The 22,443-nt window shown below is 41.4% G+C and overlaps 1 protein-coding gene across 2 annotated transcripts in view; it reads right to left on the bottom strand.

Annotated features, from left to right (window-relative positions):
- Nucleotides 1-22,443, bottom strand: part of snx29 (sorting nexin 29) — a 130,853-nt gene that overhangs the window by 4,240 nt on the left and 104,170 nt on the right. For both annotated transcript variants that reach the window (XR_010166653.1, XM_063893947.1), the window contains exons 19-20: nt 18,495-18,635; nt 4,870-5,009 (exon numbers count right to left, since the gene is read on the bottom strand). Coding sequence is in view for 1 of the 2 variants with exons in the window: in XM_063893947.1 (XP_063750017.1) it covers nt 4,870-5,009; nt 18,495-18,635 (281 nt within the window). In the remaining variant the exon portion in view is untranslated. The remainder of the gene's footprint in view (nt 1-4,869; nt 5,010-18,494; nt 18,636-22,443) is intronic.

Here is a 22,443-nt window from a genome sequence, read left to right as displayed (position 1 = left end):
GAGTAAGGTTATCTGGACAGACCTTGGATGTTTTTCTTTTTGAATAAAGGCCGTCATGGGGCGGTGCTTTGGCTGGAAGTGTCACTGCGGGACTCACACTTGTATGTGAAGTAGCAGAGGCCAACAAAGCAGCGAGGAGAGGCTCTGTCATGTTAAAATAGGCTGAGACCTGGAAGAGACAGCGACACCACTGGTTTAAAAGCACAGATTCAAACTAAAAGGGATGGTGTGAGTGTTTTAAAGGGTTGTATAAGGTTGTTTCTAACTGTCTCGCATGCCTCCAGGTTGGAAAATCAAGCAGAATTACATCCAGGCAAGCTCTGAAATATCGTGCTGTGGATGGAGGCAGCAGCAAATTGTTTCTCAGCCACTCAAATACGCTTATAGTTTAAGTGTATGTTATATTTAGAACATTTTCACAGCTTTACCTCTTTGTCAGACGGCCCCTTTCTGATGTGGAACTACAAAGTCGTCTGATCAAACTAATCTTAGCTCCTTTCAAAGCCAGCAGACAAAAAAAGAAATCAGAAATCCTTTTTTCGTCACAGGGAAACGTACAGATATAACAGCAGTGGCAATTCACACTTTTTACAGGTAAGTATTGCTATTACCTCATACTACTTCAGTCCCTTTATATTTTCTTGTACTTCATAATGCTTTTACGAGTTTACTACCTTTAAATCTACCTCTAAATGTTAGCTACACTTATTGTATTTGCACTGTTTCATTCACAGAACATGGAAGTAGCTCGTTTACCTTTGACTTGATCCCTTCCTTTCTAAGAGTTATGTTATGACTGGGGTTTTAAAGGCGTACTTAAACTGATATCTATTTTTTAAGGTGGCTAAAATATGTTTTCCATCCACAGCATATATACATTTACATATATTTCTTAGCTGCTTGCTGGTCCTGCTGTTTTATTCTCCAAACTAGGGGCATGTCATCTGCAGTCTACTGTAATTAATAAACTATGCTCCTCATACAACCTCACTTTTAACAATCTAAACTATACCTTTGAGTAAAGAACATGCCAAATGCCGAAAAGGTTTGACTGCAAAGAGTCCCAACCATCAGGATCAAACAGCTGGAGGGGACATTGTGAGCAGGTCGTACGGGAACACCCTGAGCTTTGTTAGTGTCACGAGCATTATTCTCTTTTCTCCGGCACATAATGTACATTCCTCAGTGGCTCAAGCAGCACTTTCTCCACCGCGACGGGCCGGCTAAATCAAACGCAGTCAAACAATCTGAACTTGACCAAGGTTGGCCAGGCAGTGATTCGATGGGGAATTATATCAGCAAAAAATCAGAGTAAATTGGGGGCAGCATGCCGAGCTGAAACCACCAGCCATCTCATTTATTCATATCAAACTGGGTAGAGTACCTAAATGTGCGGAAATAATTAGGCTTACAGTTTTTTTTTCTCCGGCTCTCAGCATGTACTTGTCCCCCATTTGGGTATGATATTGACTTGTGCAGGATAATAACTTTTCCAGGCACTGTTGGGATATTAATAATTAACTTGCAGAGGTGCATAATTAGAGAAAATGGGTACACAAACATGCATCAAATTGATTGTCTACCAGCAAAAGGCGGGGTGAGATTAATAAGAACACTATTCCCTCTACACGTCCCGCACTGCCACACATAAATAGTATAAGTCCACAACAATAAAAGGTTATGTCTTCATTCTGAACACTAAAACTGCTCTTGACTGTGACACAAAGGTCTAAAGCACTTTTCTCCGAGGCAGCAGGTCAATAAGACCGAGAGTGTGTACTCTGTGTTCTGAGTAAACCATAAAGGTGTCGAGCTCCTGCTGCATACTAAGTGCTGGCAGCTCTATTGGAGGAGAGGAGGAGCGCTGCAGACAGGAGAGGAGAAACTCAGCATGAAGAGTGCAGATGAAGAAACAGCAGAACAGGAACACGGATCACAGGCCTGGTACTGGACTTTGAATGACATATTACTACGGTAAAGCTGACCCATATGGGGTAATTAAAACAAGACTGAGAGCCAAATAATTGCAATGCTTTTGTTAAATTTGTGAAAAATGTGCACAAATTTGGCCGAGAGGTGAGATAGCACAGATGTAAAGCCAGAGATATTAATTATTCACTACACATTTTGAGTTTGAACACATAATTGAACATAAAAGTACCTATTTTGAAAGTAATTTGAAGTAAATAAAACATGCATTTATTTATTTTTGCATTCAAAAAATGTGTTTTATAGACTCAAACTGTAATACAGCAATTAAATGCAATTCATTTATTTAATTTAGACAAAAAAAGAAAACCTGTCTTAATATTTTTTTTTATATTTACAATTTTTTTGTAATAATAAGTGTCTAAAATAATGCCATTAATTCAGTGTTTTCTTAATTTGGTTCAAACATAGTTGTTACATATTTCCAGGATGTTTTTCTAATTAGATCCAAACAAAATAGATTCCTGCTTACCTCGACATCCTCTCCCCTCCCTCCCTCCCTCCCTCCCTTTCATCCTATTAATGACCGGACTAATCATCCTTTCATCGTCACTGAAGATGTCAGACGGGCGCAGGTTTGATCTCGCTAACTGAACAGGCAGTAAGTCGGTGCTGTCATGTTAAAGCATTAAACATCGTGACAACACAGGCAGGAAATTACAGAGGCCTGAATGCCTTTACACACACACACACACACACACACACACACACACACACACACACACACACACACACACACACACACACACACACACACACACACACACACACACACACACACACACACACACACACACACACACGAGGCAGGGAGATGACAGTACACTGATCATAGTTGAGTCCACGTCGACTGTGATTCCATTGTGGAGGTGAATCCCGCGTCAGCGCGGATTAATGGAGGCCTGTGTATGCAACTAAAAGTCCTCAACCATCAACTCAATGTTGCTTTATATTTAGCTTCAGAGACTGAGATGAACTGAACATCATCACAAATGTAAAACCAAAAAGTGTTGACCCATAATTACAAACATCACAAACGATTAGTTCAACTTTGTTTATCTTCTCTTTCTCCTGATGGATCTGGGACAATGCAGGAAATCTGCGCATACGATTATACCATGGTTATCAAATGCTCTGGTTAAATCTGTGATGAGCAGTAGAACAGTATTCAGGTTAAGCAAATGTAACCCTTAGACTGACTCCCATCCTTGTTTTAAAATAGTCAATATGGCCAAAACTACACTGCACGTTTTGAATGGTGCAGTGATGACGTACTGTTGTAGGCTGATGAAGAAGTTAGCATCACAACAACGAAAAGCAATCGGATTCCCCCAATAGATTTTGGAATAATGTAGAACATAAGCTCCGTAGCAAAGAAACGTTTATGACATGTTACTATGTTCAGCAGCATAGTCTCCGCATATTAAAACCACTAAATGATTTCTGAAGGGTAATGCAATCACCAGAATTAAAGCGCTAGCCGTTAGCCTGTTAGCTGCTAAGCTAAAGACAGCTAATGTTCAGCAGGATGATGCTTAGTATGTCATTTAGCCACTTGTTAGCAAACACTGATTTTAAGACACAGAAAAGCTTCTGACATTCAAGAGTGGAGTATTTATTTACATATCTGTCGTAGATCAAACATTACATTTCTTTAGCTTATGTTAATGTTAACTTCAAGACGGGGGAAGTGCTAAAATGCTAACTCATTCCCGGGTTTTTTGGCTTGTCACTCTAATGTGCATATGGCATTAAAGGCTTTGAATGTGGAATTTAAGAAAACATCCAAGAGACAGCACTTTCATTTATCTACACATAAAAACCCATTTGATTATTAGGGAATAAATGTCATGTTACATAAGATTCTGCACATATTTGCCATCAACAAGGCCCCACATTAAAGAGCCTATGTTGTGGTTGACGTTGTTGTTTCTGCCTTAGCCCGATGACTCAGATGTCTTCGGAGAGGAAATGACTTTCAGTCAGACGGTGTGACGGGTCACACCAGCTGACTGATCCCAGTGAGTGGAAACCGATATGAATATGGACAGGAAATGACTGGAAAGTCTTATTTTCAGACGAAGTGGTAGCTAGGTGGGCAGCGCAGGCATCGGGCACTTTCACACAGTCTGAGTGTGTGTGTGAGAACATATATGCTGCTGTGTGTGAATTATGCATATGAGTGTAAAACGCAGGAAAGTGCTGGCGTTTATTTTCCCGGGATTGGACATTGTTAGTGACAGTAATCCTCTCCTGTAACAACTACTAACAAAACAGCAGTGGCAGCTTTCTCCTGGTGAACATCTTGTTGATTGAATTGGTTTAATAACCCACAAACCTTTGCTAAAAAATTGATAGTTATCCTTTTTAGATGCAATGTGGTCGTACAGTACGATTCTGCATCATTTAAAAGGAAGCTTAACAAATTATTTGACTGAAAATTATGTGGATGGCACCATTTCTGAGTTTGCCTTGGACAGAAAACAACAAAAAATCAGTATCTAGTCTATGAATATTTCACACACACACACACACACACACACACACACACACACACACACACACACACACACACACACACACACACACACACACACACACACACACACACACACACACACACACACACACACACACACACACACACACACACACACACACACACACACACACACACACTTTCTTTTTCTGCCTGTTTTGTTTGGATTCCTCCACTCTCTGACTGTAGCAATCTCTCACAGACAGGAGCCCTGCACCTGCACATGTGTTGGCATCCTTCCCCTTAATCCCTCACCGACACAGACACACACACACACATCTACACACGCTTGCACAAAGGCTTAGAGGCGGTATTGAACCTGCCTGTGTGTGTCCACTTACAGACAGAAAGGCAGCAGAGACAGCAGGGTCTCTTTGGTGGGCCGGGCTGTGAACTCCGGCAGCGTCTGGATCAGTTTGTTCATCACCATGCGAAGGTAGCCCTGCAGCTGCTTCCTTCTCTCCTCCACAAACTTGGCATCCTGCAGACAGAGGGAGGGAGGGAGGGAGGGAGGGAGATAGAAGAACAAGATAGTTACAGCATAAATGGTGCATGGAAACAGCTACAGAATCGCCAAAGGACTGAACAAATAAACACAGAGGCTTTTCATTAAAGAGGCCATAAGACGCTTTTTTTGGGATGTTCTCTTTACTGTAGTGTGTTTTAAAAAAGATATCTTGTGTAAATGCATAATGACAACAATATACTGGGGTGTGTTTGAGGGTAAACACCCAGTATTTGTGTTTATTTTGCCGTTTGGTTGCTGATGTTAAAGAGGAATTGGACACACAATCATATGAGCATTCAGACTTCCCTCACAGAGCGGCTCTGGAGGCACGGAGCCACATGGCGCTCGTTAGCGAGGCTAATCTGTGTCCGGCAAGACTCAGAACAAAGACTGGGCAGCGCTCCGTGTACTCTCTGGTGTTTGGGACGAGAACAAACATCCCTTAAGAGGAGGCCAACATTTACTGTTTATCAAACTTTTGTTCCTTTTTGATCTGAATCCCAGATGAACTCAGTTGTCTAAAAATAAAGATTTGGATCTGGAAGCCGTGGTGAAAAAAGACAGATTTGAAGAAGAAATTCATGAATCAAATAAGGAATCAATGGTTCTTTATAATTCATGGGGACTTAGTTCTTTCATCACAACAGAGCCGGCCAGCTAACCAATCAGAGCAGACTGGGCTCTGGTTTCAGACAGAGGGTGAAAAGAGGTAGCCTGGCTTTACTAGCCTACGTACTTCCGCCCAATTTCATTTTGCTCCTGTAAGTGAGACTGGGCAAGAATTCATTACGTACGATTACTGGAACTAAGAATCCTATCGGTCTGATCAGCAAACAGGGGGAGGGGTTGAGAGCGTAAGTTGGTGCCGAGTTTGAATTGTAGTCTGTAGTTCAACAATGGCGATGGAGGAAGAGACGCTACTAGCTATCTGCTCGGTCGTTTCAACTCTTGAAGGAATTCTTCCTTTATTTCAAGTAACTGTTTTGAGTTACGAATTGTCCCCTGAATCCTTGGGTTACACTGACACACATGTCGTTGACAGCCATTTTGACAGCCACGCTCGCAGGTAGCGATTGGTCTACTACCGTGAAAGCAGAAGTAGGAAGCGTCGGGTCAGCTGCCCTTCAGTGCATAACATACGTCATAACCAAACGTTAGTGATTGGTTAAGGGAACTCCAATGATGTTAAACTTCAGACACGTCTCCACCCATTACTGTAATCCAAATCCAATGACGCTGTTCCAGACTGTATGCCGGAGAGAAGCGAAGTCAAACAGGCTGGTATTACCAGGCTAGAAAAGAGGTGCTGCAGCACGGGAAGTATGAGAAAAATAAAGAGCTTTCTGAACACTAAAGCATGGAGACAGGTCACCTTAGAGACACCAAATACAAATATGAACCAGAAAATACGCATTATATGTCCATATGCTCTGCACACTTCGCTTGTTGCTCTCTATTGTTTTTCCTATTTAAAAAACATATAAAGACATATTTCCACCACAGAAGTAACCGCAGGGTAGAACAGGCCCGGGTAAATGTGATGTGTCAGATTAGGCTGTGTGTGCCAGCGTGGGTTTCATGCTATGTCAACACAATAAGGGACACCCTGACTGCCTCCATGGATGCCAGAGCAGTAATAACACTAATGGACACGGACAGGACAGACTCATCCTCTCGTGGAGAAGAAGAGGAGGGCTGAAGAGGCCAGGTGCCGTCTCTTGTTTGCAGAGAGGAAGGAGAGGGCAGAGCAGACACTACTGTGGCATACTGATGAAGGTACAAGGCGGATTCTGTCCTCCAACATCTTGTCTGCTTACATGCAGCTATAGCTCTTTCCTCCCCCTCCTCACCCAACACTTCCTCCTCTCCACACCGCTGTATATCAGTCGATTATTATTCATCATACAGGAAAGGACATGCACCAGTAAATATAAAAAAACATGAAGGTGAGCAAGGTCTTTTCATGTCTCCCACAGGGGATAAATGGATCACACACATCCTGTCTAAAGGAGGACATTACAGGCTTCACGACGGCGGATATTTAGTCAAAATTGAGACAAAGACTGCGATTGAATAGTCTTAAGTTACGTCCTTGAGTCTTTCATCCTTTATCCCGATAGAAAATATCTAGAGGTCAAGAAAATATGTGTAGGATGATCCATAAGGATTTTAGAAGACTGCATTTATACTTCCCTATGTGTATGACTTTTCGTCTGTAAAAAGTGCATCGTTATGGGCTTTTAGCTAATGGGGCAAAAACAGGGAGCCACATGAACGAAAAGCTAGCATGGCTGTCAAAAATGAAGCGCTCAACACACACAGGGAGAGGGATTTCATGCTCAGGAAAACAATAATCCAACATATCTTTAGATGAAAAAGAGTTGATTGCTGCTAAATGAATGCTGTTGTTGCTATTTATAGACACTTGTTTGCATTTGTGAGCCAACAGGCTATAGCAATGCTAAGCTATGCCTCGATATGCTACCAATAATATCAAACTTTACTGAGAGGTAAAGTCTGAAACTTTTCTTCCATCAAAGACTTTTGAGATAACATTACAAAGATAATATTTGATAGCTTCTTTATCTTACTTTTTATCTGGTATTCAACTTTGTCTTTAAACGACTGACTCCAGTGTGACCTTATCAAATCATGGGACCGTGTATCTCCGGTTTGATGGTAGCATTTCATATTCTCTGGTTTATGAACTCTTTTTCTTGTGTCCAATCTGGCGGCCCTTAAAATCCAGATATAATATATGTCATGGATTTTATTTGCAAGATAAGACATTTCAGTACGCATGCTTATCTGCAGCGTATGGGATATTGGAAGATATGAGAGCATAAAAAACGGTCATGTAAAGGCTCGAAAAGAAACATTTGAAGCATGCATGCACGAGCACGCACACACACACACACACACACACACACACACACACACACACACACACACAGCTCAACGTCAGTTTCCAGAGAGAGAGGAGATAAGCAGGAGAGGTGGTCACATGCATCGGGGTCTCCACAGCAGCTCGGTGAATTTACTGCCAGCTTTACGCCTCATAATTCCGAGAAAAAAAAAAACCCACATCCAAAAACCACGTCTAAAGGTTGCCTGGCAACAAAAACACTTTCACCAGTGAAAAAGTGAGTACAGGCTACCGTTTAAGCCAACAGAAAATCAATGGGTTTTTTTAGACCCAGACTTTGGTGATGTTTCAAACACAGGAATCAGAGTGATGTGTATTCCTGTGGGGATGTTTGGTTGTATCTCCTCACAGAGACAGAGACGGTTATTGAAGACCATTCTGGATGATTTGGTTGTTGCATAACTAGCTGCTGCCGTGGTCGACTGTAGGAGCCACGAAGGTCAGAAAGTGGTGCTTTATTCATTATTATTCTGGGGTCAATTATGGGTTGCATCAGTTGGGTCACATGGATATGGTCGGCCGTTCGCCTGTATGTACTGTATGTGTTCAAATGTGTGTGAGGGTTGCTGTGTTTTCTGTTAACGTCAACTCTAGTACTGTAATGTGTTTTTACTCTGCACTTGGATGTGACTTCTGTTTTGTTGTTTCTGTTCTGATTTTATGTCAAATCTTATCTTTTATTATCATTTTTGATGTGCCTGTTCAATACTCGAGTATTTCGATCTTACGCTTCTTCATTTTTTACTCCTCTACATTTACTTTACAAGATCATTTACTATGCAGGTTCATATAATTGATACAAACCTTATTTTGACTGAAGAAGTACTAAATACTGTTATGGATAAAAACAACCTGGCTTTACAATAAGTCGTTAAAGTTGTCTTGTCCTTGAGCAGCAGCAAAATTAGCATTGATTTGATTTTAATGGATCAAAAATCAATAATGAAGAACTGGAATGCAATGGTATATTATTCTATAGTATATATTAATGCTGATACTTTTGAATGCCAGGCTTGTACTTGTATTTCTACACTGTGGTATTACTACTTTTACTGTAGATCTGAGTACTTCCTCCAGCTTTGCAAGCAGACTGTCTCTGGACTTTCTGTATGTGAATAATGGCCTTTGTGTTTACAAAAAGCTTCTGTGCTTCACATATGCGGCAGAGAAACAAAACAGAATCTCCCCGGTTTCCACTTCGAACAGGAGTACTGATTTGAACCTGCAGTCCACTCGAATTATACGAGAGCGCACAGCGTTGGTGCACGCTGGCAACAAAACAAGGTCAACACTTTCCACCATGTCAGCCCACACCGGACCACAGCGAGGCGGAGCAGGCTGTTCTCCGAACAAGCACCAGACCGCGGGTCCAGGCCATGCATTAAACATCACAGGACATTCAGGAAGGCTCCAACAGACACCATGTCTCTCTGTCATAATTAAAAGCACAAAACATAGAAGAGCACAACATGCTACGATTAATAAATCACCTGTGTGGATTCTGATTAATTCATCAGGGCAGTCCTCGCTTTGTGTGTGCCGACGGTAAATGGGAGTTGTGTAAGACACGTTTTTTTCTATAGCTATGATAACTTTCACGACTTTACTGCAGTGTGCTGTAATTACAACAATCACAAAGCCATTATGTCCCATTGTTGTTAATTCCATCGAAAATAAATCTAGGATTTTTGCAAGAAAGCATCAATTATTGAACTGAATCTTTTTTCTTTCGTGTGTAAATGTCATTTTATTAAAGAGGCCCTATTAAGCTTTGGGGTTGACCCTTTCCTGTAGTGTGTTATATAGGTTTCAATGCATGTAAATGGTCTGCAAAGGCTAAAATCCCTGTGTTCCCTCCAGAGGGAGTTTCTCTCCCACACACTCCCCCTCCGCCTGAAAGTCCTCCATTGGACTCCTTTGTTTACTTCAGGAACAACACAACATAAGACTTGCGCTTCTATTGGCTAGCATTCTGACACATTGTACGTGATAGGCTAAGGGGCGGGATATCTCTAAGTGGTTGACCAATCACAACAGAGCCGGCCAGCTAACAAATCAGAGCAGACTGGGCTCTGGTTTCAGACAGAGGGTGAAAAGAGGTGCTGCAGCACAGGCAGTATGAGAAACATAAAGAGCTTTCTGAACATTAAAGCATGGAGACATGTTTTGACGTGTTTTGAATGAAGATACAGCTCGGCATTGAAGTTGCAGGGAAGTGAAGGGTGACTGAATATAAATGGAACAAATCTAAACCTAAAAGCAGATGCAGAAATTGATATTTAAGACAGTGAGCACAAAAAGAATAGCAAACGCTTTGAAACAAGTCGTAAATCTGGATGAAGTGCAGCCGGTGAGGGGAGCTGACAGCCGGCCTCTGGGGTCTGAAACATGGTGTTTGATGAGACCGTTCCCCCTCCTCTCCGTCTCAGCGTTCAGGCGCGACTCGGGAACATTTAGCCTGTATGCCCGGCCGGGCCCCTGACAAATCAGCTGCTTAGGAGCCGTCGCCGGCAGTGTGTGTGCAACTGTGTGTTACACGGTGTGTGTTGTTAGGTCACGCAGCTGGACAGTCTGGCCTAAAGCGCTTCGAGTCTCATTAGCGGGACACAAATGAGTCAAAGAGGCAAAGTGTTGATGGCGGCGGGGCCTCGCGGGGGCCACAGATACCACCGTCAGGGGTCACTCTGCCACTGGCTGTTGTGACACGAGCCAATTTTCACATGAAATGAATCCAAAGGATGAATCCCTGCGCTGTGTTTACATGTCTGCTGCTTCATTAGTGATGAAGGTGACCTGTTTACATGCACCACAGTAAGCAATGTTAATGAAGAGACACACACACACACACACACACACACACACACACACACACACACACACACACACACACACACACACACACACACACACACACACACACACACACACACACACACACACACACACACACACACACACACACACACTTTACTTCCAATGATTGAATAAATATTTTAAATCTGTTTTATTTGATTTAATATCTTTGGACACATTCCTATTTAAACTTCTTATTTTCAGACAAATATTTGTTAATCTTTTGTATTTTAATTCATCTTTTATAAAACATTTACTTCAATTTCTTGTTTTATATAATTCTCTTTATTTTATTGCACTTTTTGTATTTGAAAGTCTTCATTTTATACAAATATTCTTACTTTATTTGATCTTTTATTGACATTTGATTCAGGTTTTTAATTAGTGTATATTTTAAGCTAAATTTAAGTATTTTTTAAGACAATTTTCCTCTTGTGGTTTTATTCAAAATTTCACCACGCAGCCATTAAGCTCCAAGTTTGAGTCCCAGCATTGACCCTGCAGACAAATTACTTCATTGTTTCTCAACTTTCAACGATGCAATTCCATACTTTCCATAATTCATCAAGGTGTTGTGCATATTAAAAATCCTAGTGATGAAACTCGGGTTTTGACACTGTTTCGCTGCCCTGTTCAAGAAGGAATTGAGGGATTTCTGAAAGTTAAAAAAACACAACTCAAATGTTACTAAAAACAAACTTTAGAATTAAAACAGGTTTTTGCTTAAAGGAGAATTTAGAGAATTGAACCTCGTGATTCCCTCGCCGACACGTGGTACTGAAAGTTTGCCCAGAAATAATTGATGATAGTAAAAGAATATAATGAATTGAGGTCAGGTATGCCGTTCAGCCCCATGTTCTGCATTAAACCTGCAGAAAAATGAGAGTAATGTCCTTTAACTAAGAAATTATTAACCTCACGTCCCTACATTTGAAATGGAATTGTACATATCAAATCATATATCCCACATCACAGGTTTTCACACTGTCTTGCCTCACTGTTTAAGGATACATTGAATATATAATACAGGGTTAATTAATATACATCTTCATATATCAAGTTACAAAGACACAACTTTAGATTTCAAAAAGTATTTGCTTGAAGAAAAAGTCAAGACAAGGAAATGTGGGTTGCTTACGGGTCCTGAAGGTTGTCTACAAGTTTTACTTTGGCAGTACTTCTCTTTTAAAAGTGAGAGAACAACCGTGTATTTCAACATGTTACATCATTTTCATTTCCCTCCCAAAACAAGGTCAACAATAAAGTCAAAAAACAAAACACAGGTGATGAAAAGCGCTTGTCATCACTTAAAACATTGCCCATTCTCACAAGCACAGAGCCTGGAAGTTATCCAGTCTCTAAGCACCAGTCTGAAATTGTTTTTTGGGGAAAGTAATATTATTAATGAACCGCTTCGTCTGACCTCCAGTTTGGCTGTGAAACATCTGAGTTCAGCAGCTAATTAAACCCACCAGGAGTTGCTCGCTATATTATGACTTATTAAACTCCATGATTTCCTGCATTGTTAAGAAACGCACCATTTCCTCAGACACACTTATTATTGTAATTTGGAACAGAAAACTAAATATGAAGCAGCATAGAGACACGCAGGGCTCCATGAAGAGAGCAGAACCCTCGGTGCTTCAGAGAAAACTCCAGGGTTTAATGCATGTTTATGAAAGTGGAATTGATTTCATGGCGGCTTGTGGCTTTTACATTTTGTTCATTTCCTCTCTTTTTAGAGCAGAACAGACACCCGGTCATCTGTTAAACTAGACAGGAAGTTGATAATAACCATTATTTTAATCCCATTTGATGATACTTTAACATATAACTGTTTCTCATTATAAGGTTTAGAGTTAAATTCTGCTCATGTTCAGGTTCATATTAGTATGTAGCTCCTCTCCTGGGACATGTCTCCATGCTTTAATGTTCAGAAAGCTCTTTATGTTTCTCATACTGCCTGTGCTGCAGCACCTCTTTTTACCCTCTGTCTGAAACCAGAGCCCAGTCTGCTCTGATTGGTTAGCTGGCCGGCTCTGTCTTAGAGATGTCCCGCCCCTAAGCCTTTGACGTACAATGTGTTGGAACGCTACTCAATAGAAGCGCGTGTGTTACATAGGGAAGTCAGTATGTTCAGGAAGTAAACGAAGGAGTCCAATGGAGGCGTCAGGCACAGGGATTTTAGTGTTTGCAGACCATTTACATGCACTAAAACCTATATAACACACTACAGGGAAAGGGAGCTCCCCAACAAGCATTATAGGGCCTCTTTCATGTGAAGAACACAAGTTTAAAAGTTAGTTTAAGAGTGAGAGAAAGTCCTGTTCGTTCCCAAGCAAATGAAAGTCTGCATATGCTGTCAGTTATAAAAGAGAAATCTGTCAGACCTTTTTGAAACTCTGAATGTGTAATTGGTGCATCTCTACAAAAACCAGTGCAGACATATCTATGGCATGTGTGTGAAATTCCTTTCCTGCAGTTTTAACGTATTGTGCACGAGTTAAACCCACCCAGCTAACACCTTCCCTTCCTGCGTTGCACTAGCTATGACTACTGACATGCAAGTGTTAGCATAGATTAGGGACGTCCAAACTACGGCCCGGGGGCCAAATGCGGCCCGCAGGCCATTTTGAATCGGCCCTCTGCAAATTCTAAAAGTATCATGGAATATGGCCCACAAATTAAACTTTCGCTTGTCTTGTATTGTACTTCTCAAATATATATGTTCAAATATATTAATGAGCCTAAAGACAGACGGGATGTAGGCTGTTTTTTTCTGAAAGCTTTTTCAAGTATCGCGCATTATTCACCTACATTCGATTTGTTTTGCTAACTTATAACTTCACTTTTGAGACAATATTCACCTCTATATTGCTATATTGTGTGTGTGTGTGTGTGTGTGTGTGTGTGTGTGTGTGTGTGTGTGTGTGTGTGTGTGTGTGTGTGTGTGTGTGTGTGTGTGTGTGTGTGTGTGTGTGTGTGTGTGTGTGTGTGTGTGTGTGTGTAACCTGTTAAATGTCATATGTATATGAAGGATTTTCCACCACATGACTCAAATCCATAGCCAATGCTCTTTGCTGGGTTTACCTCTGAGCTGTCAATCATTCTGGGAAATGTGTGTGATGATGAAACCCTGTGTTTGGCGTGTAATACAGTTAGTGAGGAGTGTGTGTGTGTGTGTGTGTGTGTGTGTGTGTGTGTGTGTGTGTGTGTGTGCAGGCGTCTCCTCCACTACCTGATCTCCGCTGACAGTTTGTATGTTTCATCCTCTCCAGAGCAGATATTCACGGTGCCGCTAAAAGGCTTTTTGAAGGTCTCTCCCTCTCACATCCCTCCTGACATTTACATTTTCTCCATCATTAGCCACGCATAATGGTGAGAGGCCCCGTGTGTGTGTGTGTGTACGTCTGTCTGTGTGTGTGTGTGTGTGTGTGTGTATGTGTATGTGTGTGTGTGGGTAACAAAATCAGCTTTGGATTTGCAAAACGGTGGAGAAAGTGTCACTTTGGAGGAAAACAGGAAGAGGGCTCAGAGACAGACTGCAGAGGAACTGCAATTTCATATGAAAAAGCAGGGTGACCGAAACAGAAACAGACGGACTGCGAGGGGAAAGGGAACTCTTATTATTATTAGAACATTTTGTTGTCCGCTTTATCTGTTTATAAAATGTTCCTCTGACCTGCAGTTGGATGTGGCATCATGCTATATTGGTTATACCATATTTGGTTTGAAAATGCGTGGCCTAAGGACTCGATCACACTGAGACGGTTCCAAACACGGCATGCTGTGTCTGTCTGGAGTTGTGCTGAATGCATTAGAATTTTAAAACGAAGGTTTAGAAATGTTTGCTCTTTCAAGTACTTTAAAACATAAGCACCGCAGAGGGTCCATGAGGAAGGCCATGCATTCTCCATGTTCATGATGCCTCTACACACACTGAGGGACACAGAATGGGAATTCAACTGCATTTTTTCTTTTGGGTTGGTTTTTCAAAAGTTTACCTTTAAATCTCATCCTTTCTGTTTCTTTTTGTTGGGTTTGATCTGTGTAGGCTGCTATGGCTATTTACTTTAGCTCATTTAGTTTAAATAAAACAATTACTACTGTTTAACGGCTGACCATTACTGCAGCTATAGGGGGTTTAATGGGGTGGCAGTGGCCCGTTTATGGTAAGTACAGAAGGGTTGGATTACATCTTAATTGCGGTAAAACTAATATATTTTTCTGCTTTTTGTTTTATTTGAAACCAGCAGAAAGATCTCCACTTAACATTTCAGCTTTTCAAAATCTGAGCACGCTCCCTTCCTGCTCCCTGCAGCTGCTCCTCTCCCTCTTCACCTGAAGATCTTCACCAGCGCTCCTCGAGAGCACAAACAAGCTCTGACTGGATTCAAATAACAGGGAAACTCAGCACGGCAGGCCCGCTGTGTACTGAGAACACCACACACACACACACACACACACACACACACACACACACACACACACTGCAGCAGAGACTCACTACTGAGGTATAGAGACAGACAAATTCGCCTTTAGGAGAAAACAGCGCACATACACACACACACACACACACACACACACACACACACACACACACACACACACACACACACACACACACACACACACACACACACACACACACACACACACACACACACACACACACAGTATGTAGTTCTTGATGCTGTGCAGCTTCAGAAAAAAACCCGTTTTGAATGCACACTCACACATTAGACACAGACACAGACACACACACACACACACACACACACACACACACACACACACACACACACACACACACACACACACACACACACACACACACACACACACACACACACACACACACACACGAGCACACACACACACTAGCACACACACACACACACACACACACACACACACACACACACACTTCACCAATCTGGTACTTATTAAATCTTCGAGCTATAAAGCCCTCCACCTGCTGCCTCGTTTTATTTCCGTCGGGCTCTAAATCCTTGAGCTTTGTTTTTTTCAGCAAGTTTCTCCAAAACTTCTGTTTCTAAAGCGACTCATTTCATTTGAGTAGTTTGGCAAAATGATTCATTGTAATTCATTTCACAGATTAAAGGTCTTCACAATGTTGTAGAAAACGACCAGACTTTGTTTAGAGTTACAAAACCTTGGCATGCATCCATAATGTTTAACACTGTTTTAAAATACATGATGGTTGGATGGTTTCCACATCATCTCTGAGCAAAAATGTGGGGTTTTTTTTCCATTGGCTAGTGCTCCAACACATTTTCGGTGATAGGCTAAAGGGGCGGGACATCTCTAAGCGGTTGACCAATCACAACAGAGCCACCCAGCTAACCAATCAGAGCAGACTGGGCTCTGGATTCAGACAGAGGGTGAAAAGAGGTGCTGCAGCACAGACAGTATGAGAAACATAAAGAGCTTTCTGAACCTTACAGCATGGAGACATGTCAGTAGAGGAGCAGAATACAAAGATGAACCTGAAGATGAGCGTGATAGGGAGGTATGTTAGGTTGTGTCTACATATAACGTTTAAGTATCAAACTGGAGGACGAATGAATCAAAAGGAAAGCTGGTTTTCTGCGTTCAACCTGACTGTGTGAACAGTGATTCTGTGGAGTAATAGAAACTGTTGATGGAGAGAGCAAACACACTGTGTGGGAGAGGAACAGACCTCAAGAGGCTTATGAAAATGAATCCACTCAAAATAAAAACGATGGCAAACGGAGGTTAAGGTAATTTGGGTGCAAGTAAAAAATTGCATTCAAATGTATGTAGAGCAGCTACAAAATCTGGGTCTTTGAGTATTATGAGAATCAGATACTGAGTGATTGAAAATGAAACACAACAGGGAGGAAGAGGCTGCGTCGGACAACCCCTGCTGTAATTCAGAATGACTGAATTAACTTACATTAAACCCTGAACTCATCGCTTTACTGATATATTCTGGTGGAAAGTGACCTGTAAAATGACGGTGTACTGACTACACCGAACTAAATACAAATGCTCCGCCCTGTGTAGCTTAATTTACTTGTTTAACTTTGAAAACTTTATACAATTCTCAGATGCCTGTCTCATCTTTAAGGTACTTCATGGGCTTGCTCCACCCCCCACTGCACCAATTCATAAAACAGAAAGATAATGTCAATAGAGTAACCAGATCAACCGCCAGAGGGGACTGCGTAGTGCAGTACAGACAAAGCAAGTTTGGACACACAGCCTTCTCCGTTAGAGCCACCAAGTATTGGAATGGTCTGCCCAATGAATTAAGGGAGTGTAACAGCCTTACAACTTTCAAAAGCAAACTCAAATGTTGGATTAGGGAACATCATATCTGAAACCACACACCAAATGCTTAAAGCCATGTGATGTTATTCCTCTCTTTCCCTCCTCCCTTTATTCCACTGTAACCTATGCTGTGACTTTCATGTGGAGGGTGTAGTGAGAGGCGTGCATTGTCTGTGTCTGTTTGAGGGTGTGTTTATGTCTTTTTAATTATGCTTTTATTTGTTATCAGTTTATGTATTTTTATATCTTAGGGTGCCTTTTAAGATCTGGCTAGGGACAACAGATGGAAATTAGCATAGCAGCCAACTCTGGCTTATTTACAGCAACTTAAGCAATGAGCACTGTCCCTACCAACTAAATAAATAACTAAATAATACAATTTATTTATTCAGTATTTGTATTCACTATTCTGCACTGTTATTTAATTGTATTTATTTTCAATGCTTTTCAATATTAAGTATTTATTTATTGAATTCTGTTTATTATTTATCTGTTATTTAGTTACCTCTTTATTTTAAGTTTCTAATTCTTAAATATTTTTGTAATTCTGTTTATTTATTTATTTAATTTATTTATGTTTATTTATCTATTTGTTTATTTACATTTTTAAATTTTCAAGTATTTATTTATTTATATAAAAAAATATCCCCCCCCAAAAAAATATACAAAATAAAGTGACTCTATAGGAAGTGTGACACAAGTGTGTGTTGGTATTTCCACCAATGCACGATGCTCCTTCTTTAAAACGTGGTCAGAGAGCGACAAAGCCCCGTCTGCTTCCTCTGCAGTGAAGGCCTGACCTGCTGGAGACGGTGAAAACCAATAATTCACTGAAATCTGCAGAGGGGTGGGCTTTCAGAGAGCTTTCCAGGACACAGTGATCGAGACAGGCAAGACTGGTGACATGCACTTGCCCTTCCACATGATCCTGCACGGTGCTGCAGACACACACACAGGCACACACACCTTTCTCACATTTGCAGCCGCTGCACATAGGCGTTCAGTCCAGTTTTCTAGCCGTGAAAATGTTTGAAGGTGGGAAGTCGGACCCCAGATTTCGGCAGAGAATCGGGGTCAGAACCAAATTATCCAGCACAGGTTGGAGGAGGACAGAGGAGAACGGGGTGGAGAGAGAGAGGAGAGAGGAAGGCAGGAATGGATGCAGGGTGGCTGCAACTTCCAATAAATCTTCAGAGTCTGACATCAGTTCGAAGCTCTCCTGTTTTCCAGTTCTTTGTGCAAAAATGTCCTCGCATACTCTCGAGATTCTTCCTTAATCTGTGCCTTTTTAAGTCAATGCAAACCTCTACAAAGCATCAGTTATACTGAAGTAAAGAGGGCTGTATATCCTCGTAGCTCACCTTGTTCCCTATGGCTTTCTTCGGGGGGAAGCTGAAGGTGTCCACCTGTGGAAACTGGGTCCTCAGGTGGTTGTGGAGCTCTCTGAACTCGGTGTAACGCCGGTACACGTTCCACTCGTTGTCCAGGATCCGGATGTACACCTGCGGAGAGGAGAGACACAGCTTCATTACACCACATTACATCTCCAATCAAACATACAACGGCAAAACTGTGAAGACAAAATAGAAAAGTCTATGTGAAGCGAACTAAACCAGAACCAAACATTCTTAGATTTGCAAAAGAAAGAGAAAGCCACTAAAAGTAATACAGTTTAATCTTTGCACAGATCTGCCACTGAGCTCTCCAATGCCTCACAATACATTATTGAAATCCTTAAAAGAACGACTTCCTCTCATCCTTGCAAATGTGCATTTTCACTTACACATTGCAACACACACAGAGTCTGTCTATAGGCATGACTGTGGTGCCACCATTTCCACGCACCATTAGCTGCTGTATTCAGACTCAGGAGAGATTCAGGGGGAGAGGAGGAGAGAAGGAGCCTATTACGAGGAGGAGAGCCAGATATGGGCTCTATTTTTACAGCAGAGACAAAAGAGGGAGCTGAATGGCTTTTGAGAATTCAATTTATAAAAATGCCCGACAACAAAACATGGGAACAGAAATTGATTTAGAAATCGACCAACGCCGCTACATAACAAAACACATAGAAGGACTTTCATAAGTATAGATACGAAACCCTTTATTTCTTTAAGCTTTACAATCAGAATAAGTTGACTGAGCATGCATGCTGTGCTTCACACCCACACAGCGCTGTCCGTTTAGACTCCTGTATTCTGGAATGCTGAGCTATTCATCAGAGGAAATCAAGTATGCAAGGAGTTCTCTCTCATGCTAAAAACAAGTGCAACAGTATGGCCCCTTTCCTACTGCATACAATACACCCACTAACATCTGACTTTAGTCATTGAATGTCTATTTATCCTGTTTTAAGCCACATTTTTATATATATTTTTTACTATTATCGTCTGGATCTTCAGTTACCATTGAAACAAGTTGAGCAAACATGAGCATTAGCTTAGCTTCAATGCTCTGGGACATCAAACTGCATCATACAAACACATTTTTTAAGATAAACTTCTTTATTTTGTGTTTTTCCAATGTTTTTTTTGGGCTGGATCCTAGCACGTTAGCATTAGCTTAGCTGCCAACACTATGGACATCCTGTTTTCCACCAAAATCCGCTTTGGGAACACAGATTTTGAACAGGACACTGCTTTATTAAGGGTTTATTTTCCACCGATTTGAATCACAGTTGAACATTTTCTTTGTTTTAGATTGTACTTTCTGTTTTCCTTTCCATTATAACCTTCAGTTTGTCATCCAGTTCTCCGTGCAAAATGTGACTTCCAGTAAAAAAAACTCGGACCAGGAGCAACTAACAACTCCAACAGTCCTAAGTGACAGCGCAAAGTTATCAATCTGTGTCTAGGTGGGGCAGCTTCTTTGCACTTAAGGCACATGAAATACTCTTCTTAAAATAAATGTAATCCCATTTTCAGAAGTGCAGACAAAGCCTGTCAAGTTTTGAAGGTACAGGAACTCCATTTTATGTTCACGTCACCTCAAAGATATCTTGACGGACGTTGGAACAGGAGGATAACGGCAGATTTTGTTTGGTTTGGAGGCGACTGTCCTTTAACAAAATGATCTTTTTCTAGGTTTCACAGAAAAACACGGGAAAATGTGACACTTTGGACTGCCATTAGTGGGAGACTGACAGCCGAGGCTTTGTTAGCTGTCCTGAAAGTCTCTCTGACATTACCCGTCTAGACATTTGAATGTTATAAAAAGATATGGGAAAATGAAACTCCACAGTGTAGCTGAATAGGCTGATCTGAAAGCATGTACCATCATTTCAATCTACTGAGCAAGAGGGAGGTGAGAAAGAATATCATAGCGGGTTTTCTTTTATCCCACGCCTGCTTCTGTGTGTCTTTATTAATGAACGCTCGCTTTATCTAAAGTAAAATCAGGTTAATAACAGTTTAATTCAGAACACATATCCTGAACTCTGTGGGACACTTTGAACCCTGGGATATAAAGTACCTTATTGTAATGAAAAGGAAACCCCTGAATCTGGAAAACGACGACGGTGGTTGACGAGATGTGAGCAGACACGGCGGCTGATGGAAGGGAGACTTGTCCTCTCAGCACTCTGTCGGCTACTGAAGCGTCTACGTTTTTAACTTCTTTTTTGCAAGTTAAGAGAAGGACTCGTTGTGGTCTGGATCTGTGTGTGTGTGTGTGTGTGCGCCTTCTTGTGGCTTCTTCTATGGCTTATTAAACTGGGTCATAATAAATGCTTTATTCAGAACGAATCAGCCGTTTTTGACTTTATTTTAGAGTTCAGTGTACAGTATGTCGATATATTTTGGGAAAGCAAACTCCCTGTGTTCCCTCCAGGGGGAGTTTCTCTCCCACACACTCCCCCCCGACTGCCTGAAAGGCTAAGGGGCGGGACATCTCTAAGCGGTTGACCAATCACAACAGAGCTGGCCAGCTAACCAGTCAGAGCAGACTGGGCTCTGGTTTCAGACAGAGGGTGAGAAGAGGTGCTGCAGCACAGGCAGTGTGAGAAACATAAAGAGCTTTTTGAACGTTAGAGCATGGAGACATACAGTCAAATACAGTCAGAAACTTGGCGTTGTTCCTCACAACCTAGAATAGATCTATATTTTATAATCCACATCTTTAGTCTGGACTTGTCATAAGTGTTAAATAAGCACTCAGACATATCTACCACCTTCATTAAGTAGAGTTCTTACACATCTTGCAGACTTAGATCAATCACTCCATCACTTTAAGATCATGCCACGTCAAAGTGAAAGCCCTTAGTGAAGCATCGGGTCGAGGAATAGCAAGGTTTGTGCTTTTAAATATTCCATAACGTCAGATAAAATACCCTGAACTTAAAGCACCGGAGAAGCTCGACAAATAACTCGATTTTTTTAACAAAATGAATGCATTTTAATCTAATTTCACTTCTAATACGTGATACCACCCTCTTTACACACCTCTAAGTTATATTTCAGTGAGTGTTTGTGACATGTTATGCTTTAAAATACATCTTGGGACAAAACCAAACATCCTATTTTAACAATCTGATACCAAAATATGCAGATCTGGTTGGTTTATAATGATTAAACTCTTCAAAATGAACATGCCTGCTTCAAAGACCAGACTACAGTGCATGTCCACATGAAGTCTCTTGTCCCTGAACAAACATTAAGAGCTGCCTTAACGAGATGCAACGATAGAATCAGTCCCATAGTGTCCGCAGATCCTCAGACATCAAATGGCTCCTCACATTTGCAGCATTAGCAAAGCGAATAATCCACTTTACGCCGTCTCATTGCCATGCTTATTTATGGCAACACACACACACACACACACACACACACACACACACACACACACACACACACACACACACACACACACACACACACACACACACACACACACACACACACACACACACACACACACACACACACACACACACACACACACACACACACACACACACACACACACACACACACGTCTACTCTCTCTCCCTGAATCATCTCAGATAGTCTTTCTTTATCTCCGACAGAAATCTCGGTGACATCCAAACTGTGGCCTCTCTGAATATTGGATTCCCGTCGCTTTGATATTTCCAATAAAAGCTGCTTCAAACAGCGACGTGGCCTCTCAACTGTCCGTGTTTAAAGCACTATAATGCATTTGATGCAAACTATAACCTCAAAGAGTCAATATAAGCTGGAAACCTTTGATAGCTTAAGCAATTTAGGATGTGCAGATGGGTTTTTTAGAAGGAAAGTGCTCAATTTGGCCTCTTTTATAGCAGTATATCGACTTTTCCCACAAAAAAGGCTCACC

This window comes from Eleginops maclovinus, chromosome 10 (assembly GCF_036324505.1).
Source record: "Eleginops maclovinus isolate JMC-PN-2008 ecotype Puerto Natales chromosome 10, JC_Emac_rtc_rv5, whole genome shotgun sequence".
Lineage (NCBI taxonomy): Eukaryota > Metazoa > Chordata > Actinopteri > Perciformes > Eleginopidae > Eleginops > Eleginops maclovinus.
The sequence above is the reverse complement of the archived record's forward strand: the minus strand, read 5'-3'. Positions and strand labels throughout refer to the sequence as shown.